At 38.1% G+C, this 26979-nt stretch overlaps 7 protein-coding genes across 8 annotated transcripts in view; 5 read left to right on the top strand and 2 right to left on the bottom strand.

Moving 5' to 3' along the window:
- Positions 1-5754, top strand: part of LOC6043526 (dynein beta chain, ciliary) — a 43827-nt gene extending 38073 nt beyond the window's left edge. Inside the window, exons 24-33 of one of the 2 annotated variants that reach the window (XM_038257869.1) lie at positions 1-170; positions 230-727; positions 785-863; positions 926-1528; positions 1587-1903; positions 1970-3386; positions 3462-3610; positions 3790-3922; positions 3980-4189; positions 5595-5754. In XM_038257869.1, the coding sequence (XP_038113797.1) occupies positions 1-170; positions 230-727; positions 785-863; positions 926-1528; positions 1587-1903; positions 1970-3386; positions 3462-3610; positions 3790-3922; positions 3980-4141 (3528 nt within the window). In that variant the 3' untranslated portion in view covers positions 4142-4189; positions 5595-5754. Of the gene's footprint in view, positions 171-229; positions 728-784; positions 864-925; positions 1529-1586; positions 1904-1969; positions 3387-3461; positions 3611-3789; positions 3923-3979; positions 4190-5594 lie in introns of those variants that run through there. The other variant, XM_038257868.1, reaches the window with a different exon arrangement.
- Positions 5755-6378: 624 nt separating this feature from the next.
- Positions 6379-8881, bottom strand: LOC6043527 (zinc finger protein 2 homolog). Its single transcript, XM_038257870.1, has 2 exons — positions 7449-8881; positions 6379-7390 (listed from the first exon to the last, which is right to left on the bottom strand). Exons 1-2 carry the CDS (start codon positions 8820-8822, stop codon positions 6398-6400), a joined length of 2367 nt encoding a protein of 788 aa, XP_038113798.1. The 5' UTR covers positions 8823-8881; the 3' UTR covers positions 6379-6397.
- A 2585-nt stretch (positions 8882-11466) lies between these two features.
- Positions 11467-12668, top strand: LOC6043524 (cx9C motif-containing protein 4). Its single transcript, XM_038257871.1, has 3 exons — positions 11467-11608; positions 11723-11796; positions 11927-12668. The coding sequence occupies exons 2-3, from the start codon at positions 11730-11732 to the stop codon at positions 12103-12105; spliced, it is 246 nt and encodes an 81-aa protein (XP_038113799.1). The 5' UTR covers positions 11467-11608; positions 11723-11729; the 3' UTR covers positions 12106-12668.
- LOC6043525 lies at positions 12090-12668 on the top strand. The gene has a single exon (XM_038257873.1). It carries the CDS (start codon positions 12123-12125, stop codon positions 12318-12320), a length of 198 nt encoding a protein of 65 aa, XP_038113801.1. The 5' UTR covers positions 12090-12122; the 3' UTR covers positions 12321-12668.
- Positions 12301-12650, top strand: LOC6043528 (NADH dehydrogenase [ubiquinone] 1 alpha subcomplex assembly factor 8). Its single transcript, XM_001859540.2, has one exon. It carries the CDS (start codon positions 12334-12336, stop codon positions 12529-12531), a length of 198 nt encoding a protein of 65 aa, XP_001859578.2. The 5' UTR covers positions 12301-12333; the 3' UTR covers positions 12532-12650.
- A 47-nt stretch (positions 12669-12715) lies between the features above and the next one.
- LOC6043529 (GPI mannosyltransferase 1) lies at positions 12716-14138 on the top strand. Its single transcript, XM_001859546.2, has one exon. The coding sequence runs from the start codon at positions 12738-12740 to the stop codon at positions 14073-14075; it is 1338 nt and encodes a 445-aa protein (XP_001859584.2). The 5' UTR covers positions 12716-12737; the 3' UTR covers positions 14076-14138.
- A 4579-nt stretch (positions 14139-18717) lies between these two features.
- LOC6043530 (dnaJ homolog subfamily C member 11) lies at positions 18718-25736 on the bottom strand. The gene is made up of 7 exons (XM_038256723.1): positions 25517-25736; positions 24724-25405; positions 24453-24660; positions 19715-19831; positions 19201-19657; positions 19013-19142; positions 18718-18953 (listed from the first exon to the last, which is right to left on the bottom strand). The coding sequence occupies exons 1-7, from the start codon at positions 25583-25585 to the stop codon at positions 18931-18933; spliced, it is 1686 nt and encodes a 561-aa protein (XP_038112651.1). The 5' UTR covers positions 25586-25736; the 3' UTR covers positions 18718-18930.
- Positions 25737-26979: the final 1243 nt, after the last annotated feature.

Here is a 26979-nt window from a genome sequence, read left to right as displayed (position 1 = left end):
TCCCTCGAGGAACAACTGGCAACACTGACGGCTGACTTTGAGAAAGCCATAGCCGACAAAATCCGTTGCCAGCAGGAAGCGGACGCAACGCAAGCCACCATCCAGCTTGCCAACCGACTTGTGGGTGGCCTGGCCAGCGAGAATGTTCGCTGGGCAGAAGCAGTGGCAGAGTAATTTTGTTTGTTGCAACAACAGATCAACCAACCCGTTGAACGTAAATCCTTTTCAGATTCATGCAGCAAGCGACCACCCTGCCGGGAGATATCCTGCTCGTAACCGCATTCATCTCCTACGTGGGCTGCTTCACCAAGCAGTTCCGGATGGATTTGCTGAACAAAATGTGGCTGCCGTTCCTGCGAGCGCTGGAACCAGGCATCGCCATCACGGACAACATCGACCCACTGAAACTACTCACAGACGACACGCAGATTGCGACGTGGCAGAACGAGGGTCTGCCCAGCGATCGGATGTCCATCGAGAACGCCACGATCCTGTCCAACTCGGACCGGTGGCCGCTGATGATCGACCCGCAGCTGCAGGGCATCAAGTGGATCAAGCAAAAGTACGGCGACGTCCTGAAGATCATTCGCTTGGGGTCCAAGGGATACCTGGAGGTGCTCGAGAAGGCCCTGGCGAAGGGATGTACCGTGCTGATTGAGAACATCGGTGAGAACGTCGACCCGGTGTTGGATCCACTGCTGGGTAGGAACCTGATCAAGAAGGGAAAGTGAGTAGTTGCTGGGGTGGGGCTACACTTGGTATAACGGGAATCGATACCTTTCAGAGCTATCAAGATTGGTGACAAAGAGGTGGAGTACAATCACCGCTTCCGTTTGATTCTTCACACCAAACTGGCTAACCCGGTAGGATATGTTCGAAAGGGCGTAGTTCACCAACTTTAGCTAACATGCACTTCCAATTTCAGCACTACAAACCGGAAATGCAAGCCCAAACAACGCTGATCAACTTTACCGTAACCAGAGACGGTCTGGAGGACCAGCTACTGGCCGAGGTAGTCAAAGCCGAACGTCCCGACCTGGAGGAGCTGAAGGCCGACCTGACGAAGCAGCAGAATGATTTCAAGATCATGCTCAAACGTCTCGAAGACGACCTCCTTTCGCGTCTTTCCTCAGCTGGTGGAAATATCCTGGGCGATACAGCGCTGGTTGAGAATCTTGAAACCACCAAGAAAACAGCCGCTGAGATCGAGGAGAAAGTCACTGAAGCTAAGGTTACATCTAAGGAGATCGATGAAGCACGCGAGTACTATCGCCCGGCGGCGGCTCGCGCCAGTTTGCTCTACTTCATTTTGAACGATCTCAACACGATCAATCCGATCTACCAGTTTTCGTTGAAGGCATTCAGTGTGGTGTTCCAGAAGGCGATTTCCCGCGCTGATCCCGCCGACACCGTTGCCCAGCGGGTGGTGAACCTTATCGATTGTATCTCTTTCTCAGTTTTCCAGTACACCACTCGAGGACTGTTCGAGTGCGACAAGCTGATATTCATGTCGCAAATGACGTTCCAGGTATTAGACTTTGCTCGCTTCCGAACCGTTTGACCAGACACAACTGCCTTGTTTTCAGATCTTACTCATGAACGAAGAAATTACCCCGGCAGAAGTGGACTTCCTACTACGTTTCCCCATCAAACCACACGTTACCTCACCGGTCGATTTTCTAACCAATACAGCCTGGGGTGGCATTTGTAGTTTGGCTTCTAAAGACGAATTCCGTAATCTTGATCGGGATATTGAGACGTCTTCGAAGCGTTGGAAGAAACTGATAGAGTCCGAATGTCCGGAGAAGGAAAAGTTCCCACAAGAGTGGAAGAACAAGACGGCACTGCAGCGGCTCTGCATGATGCGAGCGCTGAGACCGGATAGGATGACCTATGCCATGACGTGAGTGGGACTGCTTGCACGGTAAGGGTAGTACTTGTTTAAATGTCCGTTTTTGTTTATCGCCAGAGACTTTATCGAGGAAAAACTTGGCGCTCGGTACGTGGAGAACCGCACAATGGAGTTTGCCAAGTCGTTCGAGGAAACCAGCCCATCGACGCCGATCTTCTTCATTCTGTCGCCGGGCGTGAATCCGTTAAAGGATGTGGAAGCCCTGGGCAAACAGCTTGGGTACTCCTTGGATAATGGAAACTTTTATAATGTATCGCTGGGACAGGGCCAGGAAGTGGTCGCTGAATCAGCCATGGACAAGGCAGCCACCTCGGGACACTGGGTTATATTGCAGAACATCCATTTGGTGAAGAAATGGTTGCCCTCGCTGGAGAAGAAGCTCGAATACTACTCGGAAGGATCCCACGAAAACTACCGCGTGTTTATGAGTGCCGAACCGGCTGCAACGGCCTCGGCACATATCATCCCCCAAGGCATCCTGGAATCGTCCATCAAAATTACCAACGAACCACCAACTGGAATGCAAGCGAACATACACAAGGCACTGGACAACTTCACCCAGGAAACGCTGGAGATGTGCGGCAAGGAGGCAGAGTTCAAAGTGATTCTCTTCTCGTTGTGTTACTTCCACGCTGTGGTTGCTGAACGTCGCAAGTTCGGACCCCAAGGCTGGAACAAGACGTATCCGTTCAACGTAGGCGATTTGAACATTTCCGTGTCGGTTTTGTACAACTATCTCGAAGCAAACACTAAAGTTCCGTGGGAAGATCTTCGCTACCTGTTCGGTGAAATTATGTACGGTGGACACATTACCGACGATTGGGACCGCCGAACCTGTATCACCTACCTGGAAGAACTGATGCAACCGGATCTAGTCGATGGTGAACTGTTCCTGGCTCCGGGATTCGCCGCTCCCCCGAATACTGACTATGCTGGGTATCATGCCTACATAGACGATGCAATGCCTCCAGAGTCTCCGTACCTGTACGGACTGCACCCGAACGCAGAAATCGGCTTCCTGACCACAACCTCGGAGAATCTGTTCCGAACCGTGTTCGAGATGCAACCACGAGACGCAGGAGCCGGCTCGGGAACGACCGTAACGCGCGAAGACAAGGTCAAGCAAGTACTGGACGAGATCGTGGAGAAACTACCGGAAGAGTTCAACATGGCTGAAATCATGGGCAAAGTTGAAGAACGAACGCCGTACGTCGTGGTAGCGTTCCAGGAGTGCGAACGCATGAACTACCTGACGGGCGAGTTGAAAAGGAGTCTGAAGGAATTGGATCTCGGTATGAAGGGTGAGCTGACGATCACGTCGGACATGGAAGAACTGGAAAATTCGCTATTTTTGGACCAAGTCCCCACAAGCTGGTCGTCGCGAGCCTATCCCTCGCTGCTGGGCCTCGCCGCCTGGTTCGTAGATTTGCTGCTCAGGCTACGAGAACTGGAAACCTGGTCGGCCGACTTTGTCGTAAGCTGTCGTGAAACATAACCTTGAAACCTCGAAGAAAAGCTAAAATCTCTCCCTCTTCTTCTTACATTCCAGCTTCCCATCTCGGTTTGGCTGGCCGGATTCTTCAACCCGCAATCGCTGCTGACTGCCATCATGCAGTCGACGGCGCGAAAGAACGAACTTCCCCTGGACAAGATGTGCCTGCACTGTGATGTAACCAAAAAGCAGAAGGATGACTTCACGTATGCATTCGCTTCCACACTACCTTAAGTGACCTATCTGCTTTTACGGGTTGCAATTCGTCCCGCGAGATGTGGTTCTTGAGATTTCTTAAGATTGGCTTTGGAAGTTTCATGAGCTGTTTCAAATGCTTTTTCGGCTTCGTCATCACACAAGATCTAAAATATGATTTTTGTTACAGAGCTGGACCACGTGAAGGCGCATACGTGCACGGAATCTTCATGGAAGGAGCCCGCTGGGATGTCCAGCAGGGAATTATTATGGAATCTAAACTAAAAGAACTATACCCGCAGATGCCCGTGATAAACATCAGGGTAATTTTCGCAATACTCCTTATTGTTTGCTAAATGTTCATACCCTCTTTCCTGCAGGCTCTCACCCAAGACAAACAAGATCTACGCAATATGTACGAATGTCCGGTGTACAAAACGAGAACCCGAGGACCGACCTACATCTGGACGTTCAACCTGAAAACCAAAGACAAACCGGCCAAATGGACCCTAGCCGGCGCAGCACTATTGTTACAAGTTTAAAAAATATTCTATTCTATACTATTTTAGGATTTGTTTTAGATACTTAAGAGCGAGTTTTTCACCAATGTGTAACAGGTCGTATCGAGGTGCTCCGATTTGGATGAAACTTTCAGCGTTTGTTTGTCTATACATGAGATGAACTCATGCCAAATATGAGCCCTCTACGACAAAGGGAAGTGGGGTAAAATGGGCTTTGAAGTTTGAGGTCCAAAAAACCTAAAAAATCTTAAAATTGCTCCCATTTCCGTAAAACTTCATCAATTCCAACTCTCTTAGATGCATTCGAAAGGTCTTTTGAAGCACTTCAAAATGTGCTATAGACATCCAGGATTGGTTTAACTTTTTCTCTTAGCTTTTGCAAATTACTGTCAAAAATGGATTTTTTTAAAACCTTAATATCTTTTTCCAACAGCCTCCAACACCCATACTCCCATAGGTCAAAAGATAGGTAATTACATGGACTATAAGCCTACGGTGTTAACTTTTTGGCCAATCGCAGTTTTTCTCATAGTTTTTCGATTTTTCGAGAACAAACATTTTACAACGTTAGTTTTTGCCCTGTAGGCCGCCATAGCGGCACTTTTTGGTCTCAACTTTGTCATATTCGGAATCCTCGGACAATTTCACGTAAGTTAGAAGTATTGGAGTTGTAAATTTGATTAGAAAAATTGCCATTTAGAATGAATTAAAATATTTTTTAATAATTTGTTAGATTAGGGGTAAAACAGGTTTTCGCCTACTTGATACAGCATTTGACGGATTGATCTCAGGGTAAATAAGATCTATTTCTTTTTTCAAAAATGTTTTATTTAATTATTTTTTAAATCAAATTCATATCTCCAATACTACTAACTTACGTGAAATTGTCCGAGGATTCCGAATATGACAAAATTGAGACAAAAAAGTGCCGCTATGGCGGCCTACAGGGCAAAAACTAACGTTGTAAAATGTTTGTTCTAGAAAAATCGAAAAACTATGAGAAAAACTGCGATTGGCCAAAAAGTTAACACCGTAGGCTTATAGTCCATGTAATTACCTATCTTTTGACCTATGGGAGTATGGATGTTGGAGGCTGTTGCAAAAAGATATTAAGTTTAAAAAAAAATCAATTTTTGACAGTAATTTGCAAAAGCTAAGAGAAAAAGTAAAACCAATCCTGGATGTCTATGGCACATTTTAAAGGTCTTCAAAAGACCTTTCGAATGCATCTAAGAGAGTTGGAATTGATGAAGTTTTACGGAAATGCGAGCAATTTTAAGATTTTTTAGGTTTTTTGGACCTCAAACTTCAAAGCCCATTTTACCCCACTTCCCTTTGTCGTAGAGGGCTCATATTTGACATGAGTTCATCTCATGTATAGACAAACAAACGCTGAAAGTTTCATCCAAATCAGAGCACCTCGATACGACGTCTAGAACAAACCGAGCAATATTTACAAATACTGCCTCTTAAGCTAGCAAAAATATGTTACATTTGAAACTCTATTCTAGTCGCACCAAATTTATCTTGTTCTTGTTGTAAATGTGTAATAAATAACCCACTTTAAGCTTAAACTATCGTCTTCATCGCTTCATTTTGAAATAAATTGCACCCATTTTTCACTGCAAGTACAATGTGATGAAGTTTTACTTCCTCTTAAGATGATGACTTCCATCATTGCTATATGTTTACAAATGAAACTTTACAACTTTAAAGTAGTTTTTAAAACTTTACAACTTTTAAACTTACAAACTTTTAAACTGTGCACTTTCAAAAGGACAACAAAAAGTTCTATTGTCTTTTGCTAGCAGAACATAAACAAACTTTTCAGCACCCTCAGCAAACGTCAAATCAATACAAATTACTGCCGGATCACTCCCGGAAAAGATCCGGCAGCAATTTTGTATGGTTTGACGTTTGCGGAGGGAGCCGGAAAAAGGTAAACAAATCACTTCGAGCATCAGCCAATAAAAGCAAGAACGAATGACCGACAATGGATAGTGATCTGGTTGTAGAGGTATACAGAGAGCTGGTGATTTCGACTAAAACGACGTCGTTTTAGTTTTCTACCAACCAAGTGCCGCGTGGAATAAACTACGGCCAAAGCTGGTTGTAATTGCACAAAAACTGTCAACGAGATTCAAATCAGTCCCAAACAGTGATTTTTTTTGGATTTATCATGAAAGGTAATATAAGTAAATAAGTAAGCCATCCAACAAAGACTCTTATGAAAACTACTGTATTTTTTCGATTGTTGAGTTTATTTTTATGTTAACACTAACTACTACTCGGCTGCTGCAGAATGATAATATTCTGTGGATTGAGCATTTCAGCGCTCAACAAAATCGCTTCCCGACCATCGGCCGTCTGTATGATTTGTGGCAGCTGGTGAACTTGCTCGGTAATAGCGCCCGCCAACGTAAACGTAGCACCTTCCGGAACCAACCGAACTTCCTGGGGAACCTGTACCGTCGCCGTCTTTATCCGTTTTTGTTCCTCTTGTTTGGATGCGGCATCTTCCTCGAGATGCAAATCAACGTGTCTTTTGAACGAGTTCCGATCGGAGTACGTTTTGTCACACGTGGTACAAGAGTAAGGCTTCTCGCTTGTCGCAGCGGAGTGTGTCTTGGCGTGAAGAACCATGTGTCGGAGTCGTGTAAATCGCCTATTGCATACTTCGCAGGCGAAACGCTTTTGGGACGAGTGCACCGCCAGATGGCCGTAGTATGTGGAGGATGTCTTGAACTTTTTCGAGCAAATCTTGCACTCGTAGGGACGATTCCCTGTGTGAGTGTTTTCGTGATCGATAAAGTCCCGCAACTGACCCACTTGAAGGCCACAATAGCTACACTGAAACCGTTTCCGGTGCTTCCTCATGTGGGAATGATAGCTGGTGGCCGATGGTAACGTCGTGTCACAAACTTTACAGTGATAGTCCTTCCTTCCGTCGCTCGCTGGAACGGTCGTCACTGACTTCCGCTGCGTTTTGATCGTGGTCTTGTCCGCATCGTGAGTCGGCTCGTGCCGTTTGAGCTCTGCGTTTGACCGGAATCCGAGCTGGCAGACACCGCAAACGAATGGTCGTTCCTTGCAGTGAAACCGTCGCTTGTGTTCGATCAGGTTGGACACTCTGTTGAACGATGCCGGGCAAAAATAGCATTTATTTGGCTTTTCCTTTGTATGTACTCGCATGTGCAGCTTCAATTCGTAGCTTGAGGAGAGCAGCTTTTCGCATAGTTTACACTTCATTGAGTCCGGATCGCTGTGCATCTGAATTGAAGATTCTAGTTTAGTAATTTTTAATACACTAAAATCTTATTCAACCTACCTTGTAGTGGTGTTGATATCCTCGCCTTGATCGCAGAACTTTCCCACAAACCTCACACGGTATTGGTCCGCTGTCCTCATGACTGTTCTGTTCGTGCAGCAATCTCGTTCCATAATTCGAGAACCTCACATCACAAACCCGGCACTTGAGCGGTTTCAAGTGCATGAAAAAGTGCTTGTTCAAAGCAGCCAGCGTTCTGACGGTCACGTCCTGCGAAACGCATCGATCGCAACTATACGGCAACATATCCATGTGATCTGGCAGGTGTTGTTCGAATGCTGCAAGACTTTCATGTTCCTTCTCACATATAAAGCACCTATGTCTAGCTTTCTTGAGGGCTCGAACCATCTCCCGAACATTTCTTCGCTCTACCCGATCTTCTCGGGTAAACATCCGCTCGTTCTTTGTTTTCAATGGATTTCGCCTAACGTTCGAGCTGATTTCACCATCAATCGAGTCGTTCTTTGGTTCAACTGTTAAAAATTCAATTTGTTCTGAAGGTACAAGGGAATCGACTATTTCAATCTGTAGCACCTCTTTTCTTGCAACACGAGAATGATCATCTTCTGCATTCTGCTCGTCATCAATATGGAGCTCTGTTTGTGATGTATCTTCTTCGCCTTCATCTTCAACACTCCTCGAACAATAGGATTGTGGATTATACTTTTGAAGTATTGTTTCGAACTGTGACCAACGACACAGCTTGAATTCCTGTCCCAGAATCCATTTCAACGATTCTTCAGCTTGAATTACTCCTTTCAGGAATAGATTTATTTTCATGTCCTTAAAGATTTTAATGCTATTTTCAATAGCAATCGCTTGATCTGCTTCCTCGTCCAGGATGCTGTAGAAATGTACCACGTCTCCTTTACGATGATGGTGCCAATTTTCATAAGCTCCTTTCGCCTCAATCGTCCTCTGGAATGCCTCAAAATCCAGTATCAGCTCTTCCAACAGCTCAACCGGTTTCAAATACTCATCCTCCAAATACTCCACACATTCGTGCTCCGATTCCAACGTTTCTTCTTCCACCCCAGGTTCACGTTCCGCCACATTCTTCTTCTTCGGCCTCCCTCTTTTTATCACCGGTTCCCCTTCCTTCCGCAGCACGGTTCCAAAAATCGTCGGAACGGCGTCCTGCTTCAGCTTGGCCGGTTTATCGTACCGCACAATATCCTCCGGTTGAAAATGATTAATGCAGATGCTGGCCGTACTGCCCGGTTGCCACCGCTCCTCCCGGTTGACCGCCCGTATCCAACGTTCGCGCAGCTCCTGGTCCACGGGGAACTTGAACGTACTGATGGCCGACTGTCCCTTGCGCCGGATGGCGTCGTAGTTGGAGTTACAATCCGGAACACAACACTTGCGGCCCATTGGAGCAGCTTTGCTAGAGTGCTTTCGAATTGAAGTCGGTTGTAGAAACGAAACTTGTTTACAAACAACATCGAAGTGTCAAAATTGTTGTACCTGTTTTTGTTTTGTGTTTTAGCCGTGTTGCCATAAGAATTCTTTGAGACAGATTCTCAGGAAAATAAAATCCCATCGAAAATCATTTGTTTTAACATATTTTCAGATTCATAAAATTAAAACCACCAAACAATGCATTTTTAAGGTCGTAGATGGTGTCAATCACACTTGGATCAATGATTTCAATTATGGTTCTGGCTAGAGGTGGGCAAAACCCAAAGCAAAACCGCTCTTTTTAAGGAGCCGCTCATTTTCGTTCGCTCATTAAAAAGAGCCGCTCTTTTGAACGGCTCTTTCGCTTTTTTTTCAAAACATGAATAAAAAAATATTTTGTAAGAATATTGTGATTTTTGAAGCTATTTCACATTGCAATTATATAAATTATTTGAAAAGAAACTAAAGACGAAAAGATGCCCTTGAAAACCATAGGTCTCAGCGGTCTCTATGTCAACATTTCTGTTCGAACCTAAACGTTCGAATAATTGAATGACATCTTAATTCTAGGATTTTAGTGAAATTGCTTTTAATTTTAAAATGGCGATTATCTCTGCCAAAATTGAATTAATGCAGATATTTTATTTAGAGAAAATATTCTGTTAACACTTTTCTACATTCTGGATTTGATCGATGAAGTCTATAAACACTGAAGTTTGTTCAGGCAAGAGGATTTAATTTACTTACAAAATCTCTAAGCTATTTAGTAGATTTTTGGTAATAATTTACAAGTTAAGCAATTTGAAATGTTCATATTTGTATTCGGGTAATTCCTTAATGTACGATCAGTACAATGAAAAGTTTCTTCATTTTGTTGAGAAAGTCATTTACTTTTATAATTTAAAAAAAATATTTATGAAACAGAAAATATGAACTTGAAATATTTTTAGTTGTCTTCAAATATTGTCTTCAATGCTATTGAGAGTCTTTAAATATATATTGATGAGTTGAGTTGCTATAGACACCCCAATGAAATATGACGATTCAGCTCTGAAAAGTTCTCAAAACTAGCCCCTCTTTAACCTGCCTTTTTTATCCTAAAGTACTCGAAACGGTACACCAAGGGACAATGTTGGGATAATTTATTTTATTAGCATTGAAATATTTGAAATTGTATTTTCAATTCTCAAAAACAATTTTGTTGGAAATTCAATCGATTATATGTATAACAAGTTTTAAAAATTATTCCACCTTGGACCGGTTCTTTCAAAATACCGGAGTTTAAAAAAGAACCGCGGTTCTTTTTTTGTGAGCCATGGTTCGTTCGCTCTTTTAAATGAACCGGCTCTTTGAGCGGATCGCTCTTTTTTTGCCCACCTCTAGTTCTGGCTATAGAGCTCAGAATTAGTAAATTGAAATGGAAAATTAATAACAGTTAGAAAATGCTTCTGCAAACAACATGATGCCAATAATTTTCTATTGATGCATTCTGAATAAAATTCTAATGATTTTCTAAAACAAACAAGGCCGATCGGGAATGATACCGTTCACAGCAAGTTCACAGCATTAACGGTGCACATCAACCAAAGCTTTTGCACCCAGATTTTGGTTACACACAATTATCTTCAAAACTACGAGAACTGTCGTTATAATTTTTCAATCATCCCCTAAACTGCCCATGTTCGCATAATTGTCCCATATGCAAAAACAGCAAACTGAGAAAAACGCATTTGAAGTTTGTCCCACACATAAGGATACGTGTTAAGTTTTCACGAAAAAACTGGATTTCCTCCCGATTTCCAGAACAAAGTACTGGATGTTATAGGCTCTTTAGAAAGAGCACACGATTTTGAACCAAACTGCATCAATAACTCAAAAGTGATGGAAATGCATATGGGACATTTATGCAATGGGCAGTAAACTACTGTCTACAAAATAATTTACAACAAAGTTAGACTATAACAATAAGATTTTTGCAGGATTGGGTCCGGAAGATTGACAATTTTGGAATAAGAAGACAGCAACTTCCTTGGTTGCTGTGCACCCTTAAAAAGATTGAGAAAATAGTTCAGGTTCTGAAAAGCTGTAGATTAAACTCTATCTTGTCACTCCCTGAAAATTGATGTAAGTGCGACAATTGGCCAAAGGGATCTCAGGTCAGAACGCGTTTGACGCACGTACAAGTTAGACTACCGTAAACATTTGTAATTATAACTCGGGACTCCAGCAACCAATTTCAACCAAACTTCGGGACAATGCACAGAATGGTCAGCCAAACAAAACGTGTTTGTTATTGTTTACATTGCGTGCTTTAGTTTTCGTTTATTCAAGGTCAAACATTTAAACGCGTTTTTCTCGGAACGTCAAAATGGCGGGTGCGACAAGATAGCACGACGACGTCGATATATAACTTCCGAAATTGTCTTAAAAAATCCTTGGAGCAAAAGATGCCTTTTTAAAAAAAATCCTTTGTCAATTTCTTGGCTTGTAATTTAATTTTTTTTATTTCTAGACTTTATTTATTTATTTATTTTTCTTGATTTTTTTGCCAAATTGTATTAGCCACCCTCCCCTTTTGGGTGGGAAACCGTTTCGACAGACCGGCCTGCTGCGCTGAATCACAACAGCTGTCACATTCGCAGCATTCAGGTGCAACTTTCGTTTTGTCAACATCAGAAGTGCTTTAGTGAGAAATTGGTGAAAAATCGAATTTTAAACTATTTAAAGGCGACATTTTCCCGTACAAACTAATGCGAAAGGTAAGCCTTAACAGATCTATACATATTAAAAGTTCTATAATATTGTTATTAGCAGTAGTTGCTGCGTAATATATGACTAAGTGCACCGCCCCTTAACTGTATCCTTCCTTCCAGGCTATTGATGTCCAGCAAGAAGTCCAAAGATCCGTGTAAAGTTTCGGCCTGCAGAATCCAAACCTGTCTAAAAGGTACGTGAGCCGTATTGATTTCCAAACCCAAGAGAAATCTCCGCAAAACCTTACGTAACCTAACCTAGCCGGCAAACCTGTTTAGCAAACCAGGGGACCATTCTCGACTAACGCAACTTGTTTTTCCCAGAACACAAATTCGACGAAACGCGCTGCTACGATGTGCTGGAGGCTATGCGCCAGTGCTGTCTAAAGTGGCACCAGGTATCGCTGTGTTGTTCCGGAATCAAGCTGGACCGTGACTATCTGGCGGACAAGGAAGCCGCCGATCGCGAACGGGAACAACAGCAAAAGAAGCAGCAGCAGTAGCAGGAGTAGCGGCGGTGATGATCAACTACGATCCGCGGCGGCGCGTTCTTGTCCCCAAGCGTAACTGGTTCCAGCGCAACCCGCGCGTTTGGTCGTCGGCCTTGACCGTGTCGGCGCTGTTGATCTTCTTCTCGAAGCCCCTGTACGACGCGTTCATCGCGGAGGAGAACCCGAACAAGCGCGAGCTTCGGTCGTTCCGGATTGGGCCCAAGTGAAGTGACGAGGAGGATGGAATCGGTGCGGAAGGCGAACCAGAGATTGCGCAACTATCCGGTGCTGTTGGCCAAGTGTTCGGTGGCGGCCGCCGCGTACGCCACGTGTGTGACCACGGATTTGAACGTGGCCCATCGGGTGTGCGAGAAGGAGTTTCAGCAGTTTCAGCAGTGTTTGCAGAAGGCCGCCCGGGAAATGGGCACGAAGCTGTGAAATTGTTTTGTGGACAATGCGTTTTTAGTGAATAGTGAACGATTATTTAGACTAACAGTTTAGGTGGGGTAAAACGAAAGAAAGCAATCTACTAACAACTTATCATTGTAATAAATTTAAATATGTAAGTATCTTCACGTTGAGGTTGGTTTTTCACTTAGCGATAGCGCGTTCATTTTGCAGATCATCACCAAAGCATTTCAACCATGATGACCTTTACGAAGCATCTCATCGCGAGCATCACCATCCGAATATTCCTGGTTTACTACGGTGAGGTGCAGGACAGTTTGTCGGATGTGCAGTACACGGACATTGATTACCGAGTGGTCACCGACGGAGCTGCGCACGTACTCAGCTTGGATTCACCGTTCAAGAGGCACACGTACCGCTACACGCCACTGCTGGCCTATTTGGTGCTGCCAAACGTGTTGCTGCACCGAAGTTTCGGCAAGTTTCTCTTCTCGCTGTTTGACATCCTGATCGGGGTCCTCATCAAGTGGATCCTGCTCAACTGCTACCGCGGGAACAAGATCTCGATCGAGAAGAAGCTTCTCAAGCTGGAAACGCTCAACAATCGCAACAAATACCTGATCAAGCGCAAGAACGAGATCCTGAACAACAGCAACGAAACGCTGCCACCAAAGTACATCCGGATGGCCGAGCTGAGCGCGTACTTTTGGCTGTACAACCCGCTCACGATGGTGATCGCGACCCGAGGCAACGGCGACTGCGTATCCTGCTCGCTAGTCCTGCTCTCCCTCTTCTTCCTGCTCCGTAACGAACAAACGTTCACCCAGCACTTCACCGCAGGACTACTCCTTGGCCTCTCAATCCACTTCCGCCTCTACCCGATCGGATTCTGTCTAGCGTTCTACCTGGCAACCCTGGACAAACCCCTTACCACCGTCAAGGACTACCTCCGCGCAATCCTGCTCCCCAACGCCCAACAGCTCGCCCTAGTCCTCGGAACGTGCCTCTCCCTGGCCACCACGACCGCCTTCTTCTACTACCTCTACGGCTACCAGTTCCTCTACGAGTCCACCCTCTATCACCTCATCCGCAAGGACACCCGCCACAACTTCTCCCTCTACTTCTACCTTCAATATCTCGGCTCCAACTTCTCACCAACCCTCATCGAAAAGATCCTCACCTTCCTCCCCCAGCTCATCCTCATCCTTATGCTAACCCTCCGCTACGGAAAGCACCGCCAAACCCTGGGCTTTGCCCTGTTCGCCATCGCCTTCGTCATGGTCACCTACAACCCGGTCGTCACGTCCCAGTACTTTGTGTGGTTCCTCTCGCTGCTGCCGCTCAGCGTGAAGAACTTTCGCAACATGGGCCTGCGCAAGGCGGTCTTCATCCCCGTCATGTGGTTCATCGCGCAAGGCGGATGGCTCCTGCCGGCCTATCTGCTCGAGTTCAAGGGCTGGAACACGTTCGAGTTCATCTGGATCCAGAGCGTGGTGTTTTTCTTCTCTAATATTCTGACGCTGCAGATGCTAGTGGCAAACTATGATGTGAGTTACAATTATAAGATCGAGTGAAGCGTTTGATGGAAAGGTTGTACATAGATTTCGTAACCAATAAAATTTGCACTTTTGACTTGATGTTATGGTTTAGTTTTTTAGAGAAATACCCTAGATTGAATTGGCCTTTTTCCATAGCGTCGCTGCTCGAAGGGCACGTCGGCGAACTGATAATCTCAAGATTCAACGTGATTAAACACGTTGCTCCACTTCACAGTGCTTTCACCATACCAAAAACCATCCAACTCCAAGCGAATCTTTCTGATGGATACCGTGGAGAATTTCCCTTATCCCTTTAAACAAAAAGACGATGAAGGAAGAATTGGTTCTATTTCCAATTATGAATTCCTAGACAACCTGGACTTAGCTAATGGTCACATAAACATGACGAAATCTAGTCTGCAATCCGCTAAAATCACCTTCTTCTTGCGTGGCGAAGATTGGACGCGATTTAATTAGTCCTTTCCATAGCAAAGTAGGTCTGATGGCATCGGCATCAATAAGCTTTTTCTACTTGAGGTCGCACCATCTACTAAAATAATGTCCAGCCTATCGAAAACCTCTTCTATTTTTCAGTTAAGTAGCGTATATTTTTTTAATTAAACCATCTCCAAATTTGCTTCAAAAAATCAAGCCTTGAAAAATGCATTTCATAACGGACATTAACTTGATTTGTGCAGAAATTAGCACAGATTTGCTAGGAATTAGTCAACGTCTTAAAGTATAAAAGAAGCTTGAAAAAACAAATCACCAACATTCCCCGGGGCCTACCGAAACATGAAATCATTCGTTGTCCTAATCGGCCTGGTGGTGGCATTTCTGGCCGTGTTCACTGCTGCCTTTCCCGAGGCACCACTGGAAGATGTAAGTACTTGAAAACAATTTTCCCCCCTAAAATCATAGGATTTTGCCTAAAATTATAATTTCAGGATCAAAAGTGCATTTTTCTTCCAACCTGCGGATTGCGTAAAAAATGAGATGCTGCTTAGGTCTAATGTGATTGGATTTGTTAAATAAATGAAAGTTCAAAAAATGCCTCGTGTGTTCTACTAGGGTGTAATATCAAAATCGAATTTCCAGCACAGCATTATGTTAGTTCCTTTTGGGGTCCTAAACAACTCCCCAAAGTATGGGAACGATTGGTTTAGTCCTCACTTTGCGCAAAGCGATTCAATTTTCCATACAAATTTGTATGGGAAAAATCATTTTTTTGAATTTTGATACTTAAAAAATCCAAGTTTCACGCTATACTAAAACCGGATTCATATTCGGATGCTCCGGAATGTGCTCTACAACTTTCCCGAAGAGAGTATGGTGCTAACTTGCTCCTATAAAAAGATATAGCGTGTTCATAACTCGTCTAAAACGTGTTTTTTGATCGAAAATCACGTTTTAGACGAGTTTTGAGGACGCTGTATCTTCTTTCAGGAGCAAGTTAGCACCATACTCTCTTCGGGAAAGTTGTAGAGCACATTCCAAAGCATCCGAATATGAATTCGGTTTTGATATAGCGTGAAACGTGGATTTTTTAAATATCAAAATTCAAAAAAATGATTTTTCCCACACAAATTTGTATGGAAAATTGAATTGCTTTGCGCAAAGTGAGGACTAAACCAATCGTTCCCAAACTTTGGGGAGTTGTTAAGGACCCTATAAGGAACCAAAAAGTTGCTTTGCTAGCCAAATTTGGACAACTTTATTTTTTTCCATACAGCCATATTACACCCTAGTGTTCTATATCCAAAGTAGGGTAACTATGTCTATTTTGGTCAAACTGAATTGTTAAGCTTATCATATTTTTTTTTTTTCAAAAAATCATAAACTTAATTAAGTGACACTTTTAGTGACTTGAGTTGAATAAACAAATAAATTTTGACTATTCTTTTGTAATTGACGACCTACCCCCTTTGTTCAAGACACCAAATCGATCAGAAAAAATCTTCACAAGTTACACATTTTAATATATTTATTTGCGAAAATCTACAGAACTGCTCTCACTTGTTTTCAAACAAAGTTTGATGTGGAGAAATACCTCCTAGTGTGCAAAATTAGATTTAGAATGGCTATTAAGTTGAAATCGATACTAAGACGATAAGCAGGTTGGCAATTCTACTCTCAATTTTAAATTCCTCTTCGTATTTTTAAAACATAAGCTTTTATGAATCCTTTTTTTGTTTTTTATATAAATCCCAAAAATGTTAATACAAAAATCATTTCAAGCTAAACAAGTATTTGCCGTTAATTGGTATTTCCGGGATTTTTTTTTAATTTCCCGACTTCACTAGCCACCCTGCCGATAAGCAAACTTTATCGTCTATAAAAAGTGTGCTCACAAAAGTTCAGGCAGTATTGCTGATAAAATGAAAACACTAATTTTCTTAATTTGCTTGGCTGTGACATTTGTGACCGTTTCAGCCTTTCCCGTGGTGATAATAGACGATGTAAGTTATTGAATTGAAAGAAGTACAGACAAGATTGACAAGATAAACTGTGTATGCAAATTAGCCAAGACTTACTTACAAGAGTGCAAACATAAAGATTAATTTCATGTAAAAAAATGGCCAAAACATTAAAAGAACCTATAAAACAATAACACTAAAAAGTAAATGCATTTAACGAAGAAAACATAAAAAAACGAAATAATGTAATTGCAGAAAAACCGAGGGCTCTTGATAAACTATTGATTTCCGAAATGTTAAAGAGTTACACAAAAGAAAAAAAAACCCTATTCATATTTTCAAGCGAAGATGGCGTTACGAATGGTGCACGCCCGAAATGTCAAAATTGCGCAGTAGTACCAACATTAGAAAAAAGAGTGTAATGTTGGTATTACTGCGTGGTATCGACAGGTATTAACCTTTCGGGCGTGCAAAATTCGTAAGGCCATTTTCGTTAAAATTTTTTTTTGAAAATTAGTTTTTGCAATTCCGTCGTGAAACTACTTACTTTTCCTGTCATTTTTGAACGACGAAATAGCCTACTTTTCTGTACCAAAAATAACAGAATCGAATAGCAACACTTTTCAAAATAAATGCTGAAAAGTTCTACTTTTCAGCACTGAAATGGGTGCTGAAAAATTGAACTTTTCAGCACTTTTTTCGAAAAGCAACACTTTTCAACATTTTTTTGATTTAAACGATTTATTGACAAAATACATGAAAATTTGACTTAAAATTTCACTCAATGGGTGTTTTTCGGAATTGCAAAAAATGTTGTATGGAACTCGTTGCAAAACTTGATTTTTTTAGCACTCTTTGTATTTATCCAACTCGGTGAACCTCGTTGGATAAATGTACGACTCGTGCTGAAAAAAACCTCTTTTTGCAACTTGTTGCATAAACTACTATTACTTGTCCATAAACCATGAGGTTGCGGCTTTCAATTACGAAAATTTTAGTACCCAAAAAAGTATAGGGCTTTGCCTCAATTTTATAGTTACTACTGTTTTATTAAAAATAGTTGATTATGATATTTTCAAATTTCCCGCGGAATCCTATAAAAATATTTTCAGGAAAAACAAATATCAGGCTAGATTTTTGAACCTTCAAACTAATTTTCCTTAAAAGCTTATCTAATATTCCTTTATCTGCATCCAAGACAGCTAAAATCGGAATTTTGGACGACCCTAACGCGACGTAGGTCACCCTAATGGCCAAACAAAAAAAAATCGGCCAAGGAACATCAAGAAAAATTTTGGAGCCCACCAGATAACTGTTTTCGTCGAGAATTAAGTTTTTAGTTTTTAGTTTTTAGTTTTTAGTTTTTAGTTTTTAGTTTTTAGTTTTTAGTTTTTAGTTTTTAGTTTTTAGTTTTTAGTTTTTAGTTTTTAGTTTTTAGTTTTTAGTTTTTAGTTTTTAATACGCGATAGATTGCTTGCTAGTCTACTGAAGGTTCGGCTGGGGCATGCTTATGAATTTCTCGTCGCTCCTGACCCTTAGTAGCGTGATGGGAACAATGGCGTCTATGCAAGTCCCTTTAAATTGGTTTTTATCAGTGAATAGTGTTCGAATCGAAACGAAACATTTTCAGAACATTATTTATTGCTGCTTATTTTGTGAACTTCCGGGAAATTTACAAAATAAAACGGAACGGGGTTATTTTCGCGGGACGCTCAAGGTGTGAGTCTTGTCTAGTTTGCAAACAATGTTTTCGGACTTTTCACTGAGGGAAGAGAGTTTATGACCCACATCCTTATATAATAGGGGCTGCATCATTTTGATGAAATTGATATCTGGGTGTATCGACCTGCGCCAGGTGGACTTGGATAGGTTGTTGAAAGAATGATGTTCAAGGTAAGGATTCGTTTTAAAATATTTTAATAAATAATTTCACTTTTTAGCAATGCTGCTGTGTTTTAAAAATGTTTTCATGTAAACGAATGCTGAATATGAAACCATTCACTCTCCTCAATAAATGCTCTGTAATATTTGAAGTTTTGTTTCTTTTCTTCTACAGCCCGTGTAACTTTTGAGTCTGTTCTGATCTAATCCCAAAAAAAATATTTGACTTACCGATTAACGGCATAACGACGAAGTTCCACAGCGTTGTGATACTGCTACTCTGGAATATTTTCCTGGTGACTCTAAAATTAAAGAAATTAACAGCAATTTAGGTCTCTCTTTCACAATTTCCAAACGCAAATAATCTTACACACTGAAAAAACGATGTTCGTCATATAACATTTCTATTTCGTTCGGCACCAACAACACTACTTTGTCGAGTTTCATCTACTAAAACAACTCAATTTTCCTCATATTTTACTTCCACAAAAAAGCAAAAACAAAAAATGCACTGCCTATTTTGGTTGACTCAATTCCCGGCCATGCGACACTCAAGGTTTTATTTTTGGAAGCTGGTTTGCGCTAAGATAACTTTAGTTCTGAGCCGTTCCGTTTGCTAAAATTGGAAATTAATTTCAATTAACGTTTTTTTTAGAGCAGATTCAAATCACGCACCACTGGCCGGTATCGACAGGTCTTCGTTGTCCGCCACCGTTATGCTGTACGACTGGCCCCGAAACTCGTAGTCTACGCGCAGCAGCTTGTCCTCGCCAAAGCACGGGTCGTAAAAGCCCGGCAGTTCGCTCTGAAAGCAGAATCTCTGAGTTTGACAAATTTACAAAAGAGAATTTCCGAAAATCTACCTTCGTCTTCCCGTACACGTTCAACCGCGCGTCCTTCACCAAACACTGCAGCGGCACCTTCACGTCAATCACGTTCGGATTGTGCTGAATGAAGCCCATCTCGTCGCGCTGCTCCGCCGTCACGTTCTCGTCCGGTCCAAACTTGCCGTACAGCGCGGCCACGATGATCAAACCCTGGCGCCCTTGCTCCTCGGTGCGGATCCGCTCGTACATGGCACCCATCAGGGCGATCGCCGACTCCGCGCCCCGACGCTTCTCCGCCATCCGCGCCCGGTTCGTCTCCTTGACCTTTTCGATGTTGCGCTGCTTGGCGGCCTCGTTCATCGGGTCGATCAGCGTCTTCTTGAGGATGAAGTAGGTTAGCAGGGGGGTCACCGTGGCGTAGAAGACGGCCGCCGGGATGATTTCCTCGCTCAGGTGGATCGGAAACAGGTACGTCTGCGTGGAGCGAATTATTCTGCACAAAGAAATGAAATTTTAGTTCAACTTCAAAAGTACATTTAGTGAAACTTACTTGATTTTCAGGGTGACACCGGTTGGCACGCCGCAGCTGACCGTTGCGACAATGGAACTGTACTTGGAGACCTTCTTTTCCGCACCGTACTCTGCGAGGAAGCCGAACGTTCCACCTCTGCAAAGGAATGAAAATATTAACGCGATATTCTAAATACTTTTAAAAATATAAATTAAAATCCGGAAAATATTTATTTTTTTTGTTTGACACTTTTTAATTTTCAGCCCAATCTTTTGATAAAGTCAAACTAAAAAGGGATGGACTATCATTTTCACACGGAGCTGGTATGACAACAACCAAGTGTAGAAGTTTATCAGAAATACTAATGATATGAAGTACTTTATTCCGGAAACCGTTGAAAATCACACATTTCCGTAAAATTCATTTTTTTTATTTACATCTTATTTTCTCACTATACAGTCCATACTCGATTATCCGAAGGTTTGTATGGGATTTCGGATATTGAATAACGAAAAAAAATCCGTTTTTTATTTTCTTGTTTTTGACATCAAATTCCAGATTTGCGACCTCATTTTAGTCATAAAATTTATAAATTTTGTAAATTTTGTAAATTTTGTAAATTTTGTAAATTTTGTAAACTTTGTAAATTTTGTAAATTTTGTAAATTTTGTAAATTTTGTAAATTTTGTAAATTTTGTAAATTTTGTAAATTTTGTAAATTTTGTAAATTTTGTAAATTTTGTAAATTTTGTAAATTTTGTAAATTTTGTAAATTTTGTAAATTTTGTAAATTTTGTAAATTTTGTAAATTTTGTAAATTTTGTAAATTTTGTAAATTTTGTAAATTTTGTAAATTTTGTAAATTTTGTAAATTTTGTAAATTTTGTAAATTTTGTAAATTTTGTAAATTTTGTAAATTTTGTAAATTTTGTAAATTTTGTAAATTTTGTAAATTTTGTAAATTTTGTAAATTTTGTAAATTTTGTAAATTTTGTAAATTTTGTAAATTTTGTAAATTTTGTAAATTTTGTAAATTTTGTAAATTTTGTAAATTTTGTAAATTTTGTAAATTTTGTAAATTTTGTAAATTTTGTAAATTTTGTAAATTTTGTAAATTTTGTAAATTTTGTAAATTTTGTAAATTTTGTAAATTTTGTAAATTTTGTAAATTTTGTAAATTTTGTAAATTTTGTAAATTTTGTAAATTTTGTAAATTTTGTAAATTTTGTAAATTTTGTAAATTTTGTAAATTTTGTAAATTTTGTAAATTTTGTAAATTTTGTAAATTTTGTAAATTTTGTAAATTTTGTAAATTTTGTAAATTTTGTAAATTTTGTAAATTTTGTAAATTTTGTAAATTTTGTAAATTTTGTAAATTTTGTAAATTTTGTAAATTTTGTAAATTTTGTAAATTTTGTAAATTTTGTAAATTTTGAAACTTTGTTTTTTTTTTATTTCTAGGATTTTTTGTTAAATTTCTAAAACTTTTGGTTTTATTGATTTTATTTATTTGTGGATTTTTTGTAACCTTTGGATTTTTTTTTTGAACTTTTTAAATTTTAGGTAACTTTAAATTTTTAAATTTGCTAGAATTTTTGTAACTTAAGGTTTTATTTTAGAATTTTTGCATTTTTGCTATTTTTTTAAGTTTTTAGAATTTTTAGAATTTTTAGAATTTTTAGAATTTTTAGAATTTTTAGAATTTAGAATTTTTAGAATTTTTAGATTTTTTAGAATTTTTAGAATTTTTAGAATTTTTAGAATTTTTAGAATTTTTAGAATTTTTAGAATTTTTAGAATTTTTAGAATTTTTAGAATTTTTAGAATTTTAGAATTTTTAGAATTTTTAGAATTTTTAGAATTTTTAGATTTTTTAGATTTTTTAGATTTTTTAGATTTTTTAGATTTTTTAGAATTTTTAGAATTTATAGAATTTTCAGAATTCTTAAACCTTTTTAAATTTCGGAACCTTCTATTTTTGAATTTTTTTGAACTTTTGAATTTTTTTAGGATTTTTAAACTTTTTTTTAACATTACATTTTTTATGAACTGTTAGAATTTATACAATTTATGTATTTTTTATATAATTTTTAAATATTAAGATTTTTTAATATTTTTGATTTATTAGAATTTTGTGAACTTTTGGATTTTTTTTTAGCTTTTAGAATTTTTACAATATGTGTAATTTTTTTTTAATATTTTGATCTTTGCATTTTGTTTTTTTTTTGTAAATTTTGTAAATTTTGTAAATTTTGTAAATTTTGTAAATTTTGTAAATTTTGTAAATTTTGTAAATTTTGTAAATTTTGTAAATTTTGTAAACTTTGTAAATTTTGTAAACTTTGTAAATTTTGTAAATTTTGTAAATTTTGTAAATTTTGTAAATTTTGTAAATTTTGTAAATTTTGTAAATTTTGTAAATTTTGTAAATTTTGTAAATTTTGTAAATTTTGTAAATTTTGTAAATTTTGTAAATTTTGTAAATTTTGTAAATTTTGTAAATTTTGTAAATTTTGTAAATTTTGTAAATTTTGTAAATTTTGTAAATTTTGTAAATTTTGTAAATTTTGTAAATTTTGTAAATTTTGTAAATTTTGTAAATTTTGTAAATTTTGTAAATTTTGTAAATTTTGTAAATTTTGTAAATTTTGTAAATTTTGTAAATTTTGTAAATTTTGTAAATTTTGTAAATTTTGTAAATTTTGTAAATTTTGTAAATTTTGTAAATTTTGTAAATTTTGTAAATTTTGTAAATTTTGTAAATTTTGTAAATTTTGTAAATTTTGTAAATTTTGTAAATTTTGTAAATTTTGTAAATTTTGTAAATTTTGTAAATTTTGTAAATTTTGTAAATTTTGTAAATTTTGTAAATTTTGTAAATTTTGTAAATTTTGTAAATTTTGTAAATTTTGTAAATTTTGTAAATTTTGTAAATTTTGTAAATTTTGTAAATTTTGTAAATTTTGTAAATTTTGTAAATTTTGTAAATTTTGTAAATTTTGTAAATTTTGTAAATTTTGTAAATTTTGTAAATTTTGTAAATTTTGTAAATTTTGTAAATTTTGTAAATTGTAACTTTGTTTTTTTTTATTTCTAGGATTTTTTGTTGAATTTCTAAAACTTTTGGTTTTATTGATTTTATTTATTTGTGGATTTTTTGTAACCTTTGGATTTTTTTTGAACTTTTTAAATTTTAGGTAACTTTAAATTTTTAAATTTGCTAGAATTTTTGTAACTTAAGGTTTTATTTTAGAATTTTTGCATTTTTGCTATTTTTTAAGTTTTTAGAATTTTTAGAAATTTTCAGAAGTTTTAGAATGTTTAAAATTTTAGAATTTTTAGAATTTTTTTAAAATTTTCAGGATTTTAAGAATTATTAGAAATTTTATTTTAAAAAATTAGAAATTTTAGAATTTTTAGAATTTTTAGAATTTCTAGAATTTTTAGAATTTTTAGAATTTTTAGAATTTTTAGAATTTTTAGAATTTTTAGAATTTTTAAAATTTTAGAATTTTTAGAATTTTTAGAATTTTTAGAATTTTTAGAATTTTTAGAATTTTTAGAATTTTTAGAATTTTTAGAATTTTTAAAATTTTTAGAATTTTTAGAATTTTTAGAATTTTTAGAATTTTTAGAATTTTTAGAATTTTTAGAATTTTTAGAATTTTTAGAATTTTTAGAATTTTTAGAATTTTTAGAATTTTTAGAATTTTTAGAATTTTTAGAATTTTTAGAATTTTTAGAATTTTTAGAATTTTTAGAATTTTTAGAATTTTTAGAATTTTTAGAATTTTTAGAATTTTTAGAATTTTTAGAATTTTTAGAATTTTTAAATTTTTAGAATTTTTAGAATTTTTAGAATTTTTAGAATTTTTAGAATTTTTAGAATTTTTAGAATTTTTAGAATTTTTAGAATTTTTAGAATTTTTAGAATTTTTAGAATTTTTAGAATTTTTAGAATTTTTAGAATTTTTAGAATTTTTAGAATTTTTAGAAATTTTAGAATTTTTAGAATTTTTAAAATTTTTAGAATTTTTAAAATTTTTAGATTTTTTAGATTTTTAAGAATTTTTAGAATTTATAGAATTTTCAGAATTTAAGACCTTTTTAAATTTCGGAACCTTCTATTTTTAAATTTTTTTGAACTTTTGAAATTTTTTAGGATTTTTAAACTATTTTTTAACATTACATTTTTTAAGAACTGTTAGAATTTATACAATTTATGTATTTTTGATATATATTTTTTAAATATTAAGATGTTTTAATATTTTTGATTTATTAGAATTTTGTGAACTTTTGGATTTTTTTTTTAGCTCTTAGAATTTTTACAATATGTGTAGTTTTTTTTAATATTTTGATCTTTGCATTTTGTTTTTGAATTTTTGAATCTATTGGATTTTTTGAAACATTTGAAATTCTGAGAGCTTTTGACATTTTTAAAAACCTATGAATTCTTAAGAATTTGTTGTTTTTTTTTGTGTTTGGATTCTTTTAATTTTTTAGAATTTTTGGAGCTTTTAGAATTTGTAGATTTTTGGAACTTTAGAATAAGAAAATTTTAGAATTTAAAATATCGGATTATGTATAATTTTTTTGATTTTTTTTTTCAGTCTGTAAAGTTACATTTTTTTTAATTTTTGTACGCCTTGCAATTTAATTTTTAATCGTTTATCTTAGCAATTCTTTATTTTAAAAGTTCTTACATATTCAGTATTTCTAGAGTTTTATTTGAAAAGGTCCTATAAACATAGATAATCCCAATCTAATTTTTACTCACTTCAACGCCACCCGCAGCTTAAGCTGCTGCTCGACTAGCTTGCGCGTGTAGCTGGCAGTGATGTAGCAGTGCGGAATGCCCAACGTGGCACTTGCGTTACAATGGTACCGATCCGTGTTGTGCTCGATCGTGGTCGTCATCGAGCTCTGCAGACCAGCGTTGTACGTCAAATAGCCCACCGTGTGCTTGTCGAGCTGAATGGCTAACGCTAGAAGGAAATTGAGTGAATTTTATTTGTGAAATTCATGTTGACTATATTTAATCAACTCACTGCCAGCAATTCCGGGAATGATTGCATTCTGTCTAAAGTTAACCGTCGTGCCGCCGTTCAAAAACACCCGGTTAGTCAAGTTCCTCGATCCCTTCAACCCCAGCACGGGCCCGCTTCCGGCGCCGCAATCCACCTCGAACCAGCCCTTGTTGATGAGGCGCCTCCCCGACAGCAGGAAGTTCCCGCCGCCAACCCCGTTCTGAAGCTGCAGATTTCCCGACAACGTCGCCGTGTCCGTCCTCGACAGCGGCGCCTCAATCGACTGCGACATGCTCATGCCCGACACCTCAATCGCCGGAAACAGACTCCCGTCGTCGTACTCGTCCTCGTACCGGCTAAAGATCTCCGTGGCATTTATGTTAACGGTAATGTTCCCCCGCGGGTTCGTCTTCTGCTGCATCCTCCGCTCCTCCCGTTCCCTCGCAAGCCTCTCATACTCCTCGCGAATCTCCGCCGGTGTCCGCGTCCTGTGGATCAACTCCCAACCCTCCGTCTGAAGGCCCTTGTTCCCCAACGAGTCATAAATGGCCCGCTGGTGCGGATCCGACAGCACCTCGTACGCATTTTTCGTCCGATTGAACATCTCCTCGGCCTTGCCCTTATTCTCCACATCAAGGTGCTTGTCAGGGTGGTACATCCGGCTAAACGTCCGGTACGCGGCGCTAATCTCCTCCTGCGAAGCCTACAACCAAAACAAAAGGACATTCCCAAATCAAATTTGACGCAACCAAAAGGTTAGATTACGAAACAACCCCGAACCGACACCGAAAAAACCCCAAAAACTCAAACCTACGTTGCGTGGCACGTTCAGGAACGCGTAGTAATCCTCCTCCACGTACTCCAGCTCGTCGTTGTCATCCATGGTGGTAAGTTTTTCCGGCGTATTTTCACAATTAATTTAAAATTTTCCGTCTTTTTAAACCTTTGCAATCTCTGCTCTCATTTCAGCAATATTTTTCCAGCTCTGCGGCAAAGTCGACGACGGTGTGTTTTGAATGATTTCGGTCCGAAACTGTCAAAATTTTCGGCAGCCCAGTGAGCTGGGGCGCTGGCGAATTGACTGGTTAACTTTTGCTGCAGTACTAGAGTAGAGTGGAGCAGAACTGGAATATGTTTTGAAAAGCACTCGAGAAATTAACGATTGTTAACGATCAGAACACATCAGATTGACTCTTAAATTCTTAAATTTTTTAATAAAAAAACTTCATCATCCCGGTACGGGAATCGAACTCACGACCTCTGGATTGGAAACCCAGCACGCCGTTAGTCGAAACCCATCCCCTCACGCAAAATCCAGATAACACAGATCTGTGTAAAATTTGACACAGATCGCCCAAAACCTGGGATACACGCAAAATCTGGATAACACAGATCTGTGTAAAAAAATTACACAGCTTGACGATCAGTTCTAGCTTTCAAAATCTGTGTAGTTTCCTGACACAGTTCTGTGTAAAATATTACACAGATGATTCTATGACAATTTCCGGAATTCCATTTCCCGGAATGGACGTTTTCCGGAATGGATATTATCCGGAATGGACGTTTTCCGGAATGGACGTTATCCGGAATGAAATTTCCCGGAATGGACGTTTCCCGGAATGGACATTTCCCGGATTTTTTTTTATATTACCTGATATGAGAATGAATGGAATCTTGCCCACTCAATTACTTGTGGTTAAGAATTATTTAGTTTGTACTTCGTTGGTTTTGACAACAATATGAATATAAATACATGAATGATAAAAAGAAAGTGAAATGTTCGGACATGAACAATAGAAGCAAGTGTTGACTATTGAAACAATACTTTATCAACCACCACGAGATGTAACAATGTAGATCGATAGATATTAGATGTTTTTTACATTCTTTCAATGTGTTGTTATGTAAGAATTTTCCCTTCTTTTGTTAATCATTTGACTTATGTGACTAAATTCAACCATATTTTACTATAAAGCAGAATGATTATTTTCAAAAAAGGGAAAACCTCAAGTAAATAAAAAGCTTTTCAGAAAATCAATGTATAATGTATATTTTCTTGAGGTTTTCCCTTCTTTAAAAATACACGATCTTTAATCGATGTGATGGAATTTCGTGTAAGAGATTTCCCTTCTTGTGTAAATCAGGTCACTATTGTGACCAAATTCTACCAAATTTTACTATAAAGCAGGGTGATTATTTTCAAAGAAGGGAAAACCCCAAGAAAATTTATAGCTTGAGTGTATTAGTCAAGGCACAAAAGCCGAAAATAGCGATGCA

This window comes from Culex quinquefasciatus, chromosome 2 (assembly GCF_015732765.1).
Source record: "Culex quinquefasciatus strain JHB chromosome 2, VPISU_Cqui_1.0_pri_paternal, whole genome shotgun sequence".
Taxonomy (NCBI): Eukaryota; Metazoa; Arthropoda; class Insecta; order Diptera; family Culicidae; genus Culex; species Culex quinquefasciatus.
Note: the sequence above shows the minus strand (reverse complement) of the source record. Positions and strands in the feature narration are given on the sequence as shown.